The sequence below is a fragment of the Nothoprocta perdicaria genome, unplaced genomic scaffold (genome assembly GCF_003342845.1).
Source record: "Nothoprocta perdicaria isolate Ctin4 unplaced genomic scaffold, notPer1 scaffold_513, whole genome shotgun sequence".
NCBI lineage: Eukaryota > Metazoa > Chordata > Aves > Tinamiformes > Tinamidae > Nothoprocta > Nothoprocta perdicaria.
In genome coordinates this window covers 30,650-39,301 of record NW_020455770.1, presented here as the reverse complement: position 1 = coordinate 39,301, position 8,652 = coordinate 30,650, and the positions used below count along the sequence as shown (strand labels likewise).

The window sequence follows — 8,652 nt, the reverse complement described above, 5'->3', positions numbered from 1 at the left end:
CTGGGAGCTTGGGCTGGGGTCTCTGGGCCTATTGGGGGGCTGGGGAGCTTGGGCTGGGGTCTCCGGGCCTATTGGGGGGCCAGGTCTGGGGCTTGGGGTGACCAGGGAGCTTGGGCTGGGGTCTCTGGGCCTATTGGGGGGCCAGGCCTGGGGCTGTGGGTGGCCAGGGAGCTTGGGTTGGGGTCTCCAGGCCTGTCGTGCGGCTGGGGTCTCTGGGTCCACTGAGGGGCTGGGGCTGAGGTCCAGGCCAGGCCTGGGGCTGGGGGTGACCAGGGAGCTTGGGCTGGGGTCTCTGGGCCTGTTGGGAGGCTGGGGGTGGATGGGGGGCTGATCCCAGGGTCTCCAGGCCTGTTGGGGAGCTGGGGCCTGGGTCTCCAAACCCACTGGGGAGCTGGGGCTGGAAGTAGATGAGGGGCTGGGGGCGGATGGAGGGCTGGGGTCTCTGGGCCTGTCGGGAGGCTGGTGCAGGGGGTCTCCAGGATCACTGGCGGGCCGGGGTCTGCACACCCACCAAGGGGACTGTCTTGGGGGGTCCCTGGGGCCAGGGCTCAGGATGGGCAAAGGGCTGGGGCCTCATTGTCTGCCAGGGCTCTGGGGCCGAGCGGGGCCCTGGGCTCTGTGGAGCCCCCCGGGGGCCATCCGGACTGCTGAGGGCCCCCCCACCTCCCCGGCAGCCCCATCGTGCGGCAGATCCGGCAGGACTGCGCCGAGCCCTTCGCCGCCTTCGAGCGCTGCCTCCACGAGAACCAGGCGGCCGTGGGCAACTGCACCGAGCACGTGAACCGCTTCCTGCTGTGCGCCGAGCGCGTGAAGCCCTCGGCCTGAGGCGGCCGGAGCCCTCGTGCCCCTTCCCCGGGCCGCATCCTGGGAGCCGAGCGGCTGGAGYGGGCACGCAGACCTCTGTTCCTGCGTTCCTGCCCTCCTCCTTGACGCCTTGTTTGCAGAAATCCTGCCCTCGTTGCCTCACAAAACGGGACAGAATGCGCGCACCGCTCCAGGTGTGGCAAGCCACGGACATGGATTGTCAGCCAAGTGGTTCCTGTGTAGGTGGAACGGGGGAAAAGGCAGCGCCTTTTTCTCTCCAAGGGTGCTCGAAGGCAACTGCTTGGTCTTTTTTAGCGCTGGCTTGGGCTAAATTGGTGAATTGCGCTGSGTGAAAGCCGTCGTGTCGACTTCGAGTCGTGATTTTCGCCCAGCTCTGCTAACCGAGCGRTTTTGGACAGCCATACGTGCGGAGTGGCTGTTGAAATAGGTCACCCTGTAACACTCGGCGCTGCTGAATGTCTTGCGAACTTCTATAGCGCAATGTTAACGTAAAGAACGTGTTACTAAGTGTATGGAAATGGCCTGAATGTGACAGGCTTCCACGTGCCTTGTAATTAGGGTGCTGCACGCACCCAAAGTCTACCTGATTCTTTTATTTGTGCTGTTTTTGTCATAGGGGATCCCAGGCATTAAAATCCAGCAACAGGAATGAATGGAAACTCTTTCTGTATTCCGGGTACCGTTCCCAAGCTGGCTTTGCTTGGGAAAAAGGGAGCACAGCCCCTGGCCTGGGATGTGGCGCCCGTGGTTCTCTCCACACCGTCTTCGGCAAACCGCTGCATTGCGATCGGGGTGGCAGAGCATTCCTCATCCATCGGCAATCAATGATAGCTCTGGGTTTTGCTTGCAGCGGTCCCATGTTCTTAGCAACATCATGAGGGAATAAATTATGGAACTGAAGTACTGAAGGATCAGCAGGAACCTGCAGGTATGCTTGAATAAGACGGCTGAAAGCAGACCTGTTCCTTGTATTCTCCAGCACTTTCCTTGGTTATTAATTGCAGTGTGTTTTTTATTTTTATACCCGAATCAAACAAAAAATAAGAGTTTTACAAGCTCAAAAAAGAGTTTTAGAAGCTCAAAAGCCAGGTCTAACTTGGCCCATTGATGATGGGAGCTGCTCTCTGACCTGGGCCCCCCACAGTTGAGGTTCTTGCTGAGGCCCAAGTCGGTCCTGGGTTGATGCACCCTAAAACCGGCAGCGTGGGGAGATGTTTTGCGGGGGCAGCCCGTGTCTCGTGCTGCTTTGGAACAGCAGAGGGAGTTCCTGCCGTGGGAATGACGCCGGGAATGACGCGAGCTTGGGAGCGCCGCAGCCAACAGGGGCCTTTAAGTGCAAGGTGGCCACCGGTGCCCTYGGAGGAAGAGCCCGAGGAGGAGGAGATGAAGAGGAGCGAATGAAGAGCGAAGACTCCGAGACCTCTGAGCGTGTTTAGAGAGGAGGCACCTGCTGCTAGAAGAAAAGAGGGGAGACTCTTTCTCGTCTGTCTCTGGAGATGGTTTATACCGGGCGGCACCTGATGAGTCACGACCGGCTGCGGTGGGAATAGCTTTGTGAAGGGTGCCGCCGTGGAGCGCCGCGGGTGCTTCACGCGGTGTTGACATTGTATTGAAATGTCAGCCCGTCAGCAGAAAAGCCGTTTTTCATTATGTTGAAGGTGCAGCGGGCCCCTCCTAAGCCCGGCTGCGCCTCCTCCTTCTCAGGAGCCTGAGCCACGCTTATTGCTAGCCCGGTCGTGTTAACCCTGGAGCTGCCGGGACCTTGTTCCCCATGGGCTCTCCTGGGTCTCTCTAACATCTTACTAGCAAGCAGGAGGAGAGGTAGATGATGAGATGTTGCTCTATCCCACGTGCAATCAAGGACACCAAATTTAATTCTAAGAATATTCTCAATAAAGAAGCAAGAACTGCAAAGGCCCAGGGGGGTTCTCTCCATTCCTGCACCAGCCAACGGTGATGCTGTTGAGGAGTTAATGTCCASGTTTCTGCTAAGCTCAGGTAGGACAGGAGCAAGTGCGGGAAGCTCTTACAGGTAGGACATGGGGAGAAGTCCTCGGGCAACCGAACTAGTAGGTCCAGCTTCATCTCCAAAGACTGCAGAGAGATTCACTTAAATTAATGCCAAGCGGCTGAATCAAGTGAATAAAGTTCCCTTTCCTGGAGCGGGAGACGCAGAGAAAGGGCAAATATTTAGGCCGGGATTCGGGTAGTTTGGTTCTCTCACAAACTCGGACCAGAAATAAGCACTCGAGCCCTGCGGTATCGAGAAGAACCCAGAGGACCAAGYTCTAAGATGCCTGAGAACTGTTAAAAGAGAACTGCAAAACCTTACAGGTCTCACTCAGGGCTAATTGGTCACAAATACCTTTCAGCTGCACAGAAGTGCTTTATTATTATTAATTATTATTTTTATCACTGTAGTAGTTTTGCTTCAAATCGCTTAGCTTCCAGCATGGGTTTCTAGGATTCCTGCTCTCTACTTGGCAAAAAATCTCCTATATTCTGTGTTTTCTGCCCTTCTCATTGTTCTGAACTCCTGTTTTCAGCTATATCTGTGTGTTTTGCCTGGCAGCTGAGCAAACTGGACGCCAGTTTTTCTGCTCAGACTTCCCCATTGTCTCTGTGACCCCGGGGATCGACTAATTCTATGTTCCAGCTCTCTGCTTACTCATCTCTGAAACAAATAACACCTAATTGTATGGGGGGTAACGAGGGATAATTGATTAATATATTGAAGCAGTTCAGAGATGCTAAACTAAGAGAAAGCCAAGGATCATTAGGTAATTCTCTGTTTTTCCTCCCTTTTTTTTCCCCCCTCCTCGGTCGGAATATGAAGACAAGCGTGCCAGGATTTTCCCAACCTGTTGCTTTAACTTCTGCTGCCGTCCCTTCTCCCTTCAAGCGGAACTTCGGCACCAATAAGGTAAATTACACATCCCCTTAGAATGAGGAACTAACCGAAACCACSTCTTTAATTTTTCACCCAGAAAATGCTCTCGTTTTACACTCTGCTTCTCTTACTTAAAGGAGCCATAAATCAGCGCGCTGCTTTGGTGTTGGCGGGCGCGGGGAGAGATTTAGAGGTGCTGGCCGGCCCGGGACCGAGCGGGGCAGCCGGGGAGGGCAGCGAGCCGCATTCCAGTCACACACTCCTGCTTTGCTTGGCTCTTCTCCAGGGAATTCCGAGTCCCTTAAAGCTGGGGRAAAAAAAAAGGGGAGCGCTTTTCATCTAATGGGCTGTCTTGCACCTCGATTTTCCTCTTTGGAGAGGCAGAGTCAGCTGGGAATGGCAGGGTAATGGGCATTCCCAGCAGCTCCTGTGGTTAATTCCCTATTCCTGTTGGGATTGCTCTTCCTCTCTGCAATGGGCATTCCCAGCAGCTCCCGTGGTTAATTCCCTGTTCGCGTTGGGATTGCTCTTCCTTAGTGCAATGCGCATTCCCAGCAGCTCCCGTGGTTAATTCCTCATTCCCGTTGGGATTGCTCTTCCTCAGTGCAATGGGCATTCCCAGCAGCTCCTCTATTTAATTCCTTATTAACGTTGGGATTGCTCTTCCTCCCGCCGCTCGCTCCAACTCCTCCTCGCGGGTTTGCTGCCTCTCTGCGGGGACACGACCAGCTGCCAAGGCCGGTTCCTCGCTTGCTCCAGGATTCCCAGCCCCTGGGAAAGGGCACGTTCTCATGGACTGTGCTCCGGAGAAGCCCAGCACRGGTTTCACCGCGACCACGCGACACTCTATGGACCTGCAAGCAGGTCCATAGCAAGCCCCAGGCTTCCACTTCAAGTTCRGCTTTTATTTTCAAATGTACATGCAAAAAAAAAACCCCAAAACCCAAAAAAACATTGGCACATCACAGCACTAGATCACAATGAGGAGAGGGAAGGGTTTTAGGTGGGCGAAGCTGGCTCCAACGCTTGCAAGAAACAAACCTGCCCACGGTTCACCRTAGAATTCCCTTAAAACTTCACCCAAGCTTAGAGCAGCTCTAGTGCGAGAGCCGCCGGCAGCAAAGCCCAGCTTTAGGAAATGCCGGTCTCCTTTCCCAAGGGTGGCCGGCCACACAACCCAAGTGGAAATCACTGGTGGCAGCAGCTGGGTCTGGGCTTAATGGGTCAAGCCTAGCCTAGAACCCCTATCTAGGTAAATAAATGTCGGAAAATGCTGTTTCTGCAAGAGGCTTCCCATTCTCCCAGGAAAAATAATACCAAAATGTGTGTAAGGGACACAACCCAGGGAGAAAACATGGGATACGGACAGCAAAGGGATGTCCAGCTACGGAATTGCTCCAGGTGACGGCCCCTCAGCAAGCGTCACGGTCACACAGCTCCATGGAGGTGACACGGAGCGGGAGCGAGCCTTGGAAGAGCTGCAGCTCCGCTCCGCATCGTTCCCTAKGTCGGGGCTCTTGAGAAGATGAAGACGTCCCGATAAAAATCCAGGTGTGCCAGGATTGCGTCTCACCCCAAATGCGGGATTATTTAGTTTCTGGGTATCTCCCTCCGTAAGCGCGGCACCGACAGTAATTAGGCATCTTGTATTTTAATTTGGGAGGCTGTGCAGACTTGGAGGTCAAACACGGTGTGTGGACACGTGGGTCAGCCAGCTTCTCTGGTTGCACCTCATGATCGAGATGGGATCTTGGGATCGCTCTTGGGATCGAGATGTAAAAATAGGCTGCTCTTTCCCTTGGGAGCCGTTTTGCCAGTCACTCCGTCCGTTCAAACCATGGGATTGTTTGTTCTGGACACYCTTATCCCTTCAACGGGAATGTTGCAAGCAGCCTCATGGGAACACCCGTCCTTTCTAGCAATCCCAGCTTCCCTTCGCATCTCCGAAGGACCAGATCCTAGACTTGGGTGGTGGGCAGGAGAACAAAGAGCTTCCTTTTGGTAGCAGCTTGGACTTCCATTCTGTGCTCTCTCATGCCTTTTTTAGCTTTTATTACACTCCCCTTGGAGCCCGGCTGCCTCTTGTAGCATTCCGGATGTCTCCAGGGAAAGGTATAGCCAGCGTAGGAAGCCCTGTTGTGGACAGGAGTTACGGGCAAGGCTTTCCTAGCAGGAATAATTTTAGACTGAAAYTGCTTCAGTCTGTTATTTGGAAAAGAAACGCACCAAGTGCCAAGCAATGTGGTTTGGTGAGGAAAATTTCGCTTTTTTTTTTCTGCCCAAAATGGGAATAAACTTATCCTATAGGCAAAGAAGGACGTAAAGGTGAGAGCACGCTGGCTGTGGGACACTTGTCTTGACACCCTTGGATAAGAGAGAGGATAAATGTCCTTTTTGGGGATCCCCACGCACCACCTTTCGACTGCGGCCAAGCGACCACGCGTTTTGTGAGACGCCAAACTCAAAAATTCATCTCGTGCCAATTAACGGGCCGCCACGAGGAAGGTCCCTGGGCAGCAGCGTCATCCATTCGAGAGGTCTCAAGATCTTGGCTTCTCCTGTCCAAAATTCCCCGTGTCCCATGCAGGCCGCGTCGGGGACCCAAGAAGAGCTCAGCTGGAGCCAAGGCTTAAGCGAACACAGCTGGCAGGAGAAGGTGACCTGCTGCTCCGACGGGCAAGGCCGGCTGACTCGACCAGTCTTGGTGTGAAGGCCACACGCTCAGAAGCTTAAAACACTGGACGAACTGCTAAAGTTACAGCTAAACAACATTATACCATCCATCTACTTGTGGGTAGGAACATAAAGGAGAGAAGCAACCCAAGGTCCTCCAGTCTGCGTGGCCGGTCTCCGCGGATTAGCGYGTATGAGCTCGGCAGACGCCGTGGCCTCCTCCGTTGAGCAGTGTTGAGCGAGGGTCTCCGAAGGTCTCAGTCTGSTTTGCTCTCCCTCACCCTCGGTCGGAATTTGGAGCCGTGTCCATCCAAGGACCATTTTCCACGGTCAGGAGGTGAAGTAGGAGCTCTGCATGGAGTAGAGTCGGTCGATGGGGTTGCCCACGCGGGCCTGGAGGAGGTTGGCCTCGGCTGTGGACAGCAGGCAGTCTCCCAGGTGGCTGATGCTGTCACTGTCCATGTCATGAAAAACTCCCTCGGAGTCTACAGGAGGAAGACAAGGGAGAGATGGGTGAGTTCGTCACGAACACCTCATGAACATGAGCCGTTCTGTCACCAAGGTCAAGAAAAACAATGGTCCAGCGCGGGGCTACGAGGATGAGCAGGGACCTGGAGCATCTGCCCTGGGAGGAAGGGCTGGGAGAGCTGGGGCGGTTCAGCCTGAGGAAGAGGAGGCTGAGGGGGGACCCGATTATTGCACAGAATCACAGAATCTTCRAGGTTGGAAGGGACCTCTAGAGATCATCTAGGCCAACCTTCCCGCTCAAGCAGGCACACCTAGAGCATGTGGCATGTGCTCTAGGTCATATATATCCACATATAGATATGGATATCTATATAGATATGGATATATATCTGTAGATATATCTCTACAGAGAGAGAGATATAGATCTATATCATATCTATATGTCTATAGATACCTCAAGGGAGGCAGTGAGGAGGATGGGGCGCCCTCTTTGCAGTGGTGATGATCGATAGGACTAGAGGAAACGGCCACARACTGAAGCACCAAAAGGTCCCCAGGAACTTAAGGAGCAATTCCTTGTCATTGGGGGTGCCCGAGCCCTGGCCCAGGCTGCCCAGGGAGGCTGTGGAGGCTCCTTCCCTGGAGCCCTTCCTGATCCGCTTGGACGCAGCCTGTGCCCATGCTCTGGGGTGGCACTGGGTGATCCCTAGAGGTCCCGGCCACCCTCAAGGGCTCTGTGGCTTTGCGCAAAGCCAAGGCGAGGGGCTTGGCTGCTCTTGGCTTGGAAGCCCCAAGCTGGGCTTCCATAATCTGGACCCTCCAGAGGCTGCAGAGCCGCCGCGGCGCCCTCCTACCGTAGGGGTGCAGGTGGTCTCCGGGCAGCTGGGGCGGCGTGAGCCCCTGCCTGTACAGGTCCGTGCTGTAGCCGTTCTGCTCCAGGGGCAGCAGCGGCTGCTGCGGGAGCCGCGCGTAGGGCACCAGGAGCCCGTCCAGCCCGTGGACACTGCCGCCGTCTGCGGACACAAGGAGCGGGGCGGGTTGGAGAAGAGCGGCTGCAAGAGCGCCCCGTCCATCGCGGTGCTGCAATGAACCRCCGCAGACACGCAGCGGAGAAGGGAAGGTCTTCCTGCGTGGAGACATTCCCTTCTGGGGAACCAAATTGCTTCCCCCGCTGCAATTTCGGCTTGCAGTTTTATGCAGCCGCCCAAAAGGGCGTTGCAAAAAAACTGGGAGGCCTCCCCAAAAAAGGGAAAAGGGAAGGTCGCCCCATTGTTTGCAACGGCCTTTTGGGCGGYTTGCTGGCGTGCACGTTGCCCTGTGCATGCAAGTGCCACCCCCGTGCTGCTCACCCTCGCTGTCCTCGTTGCTCTGCCGGCTGCTGCGCCCCGTCGCTCTCGCGCTGCCCAGGCGCGGGTTGCCCAGCTGCTCCTGCTCCTGCTGCTGCTGCTGCTGCTGCTGCTGCTGCCTGCGCGCGATCTTCTTCATCTGCAAGACGAAGGTGCAGGATTTTTGCAAGATGAAGGTGCAATTTTTTTTGCAAGATGAAAATGCATTTTTTTTGCAAGATGAAAATGCGATTTTTTTTTGCAAGATGAAAATGCAATTTTTTTTTTGCAAGATGAAAATGCAATTTTCTTCATCTGCAAGGTGAAGGTGCAATTTTTTTTGCAAGATGAAGGTGCAATTTCTTTTTGCAAGGTGAAGATGCGATTTTCTTCATCTGCAAGATAAAGGTGCAGGTTTTTGTGCAAGTTGAAGATGCAATTTTCTTCATCTACAAGATGAAGGTACAATTT

General features: G+C 54.5%; 2 protein-coding genes across 2 annotated transcripts in view; one reads left to right on the top strand and one right to left on the bottom strand.

Moving 5' to 3' along the window:
* The first annotated feature begins 425 nt into the window (after window positions 1–425).
* On the top strand, window positions 426–1,442 carry CHCHD5 (coiled-coil-helix-coiled-coil-helix domain containing 5). Its single transcript, XM_026048153.1, has 2 exons — window positions 426–462; window positions 653–1,442. Exons 1-2 carry the CDS (start codon window positions 426–428, stop codon window positions 823–825), a joined length of 210 nt encoding a protein of 69 aa, XP_025903938.1. The 3' UTR covers window positions 826–1,442.
* A 5,276-nt stretch (window positions 1,443–6,718) lies between these two features.
* Window positions 6,719–8,652, bottom strand: part of LOC112954895 (LIM homeobox transcription factor 1-alpha-like) — a 23,318-nt gene continuing 21,384 nt past the window's right edge. The window contains exons 5-7 of the mRNA XM_026048156.1: window positions 8,206–8,341; window positions 7,711–7,869; window positions 6,719–6,873 (exon numbers count right to left, since the gene is read on the bottom strand). Of these exons, the coding sequence (XP_025903941.1) occupies window positions 6,719–6,873; window positions 7,711–7,869; window positions 8,206–8,341 (450 nt within the window). The remainder of the gene's footprint in view (window positions 6,874–7,710; window positions 7,870–8,205; window positions 8,342–8,652) is intronic.

Coding starts and splice junctions, on each gene's coding strand:
- CHCHD5 (XM_026048153.1), top strand. CDS start 426: ATGGAGGGCTGGGGTCTCTGGGCCTGTCGGGAGGCTG. Junction 463..652: donor CTGGGCCTGTCGGGAGGCTG/GTGCAGGGGGTC, acceptor CGGACTGCTGAG/GGCCCCCCCACCTCCCCGGC.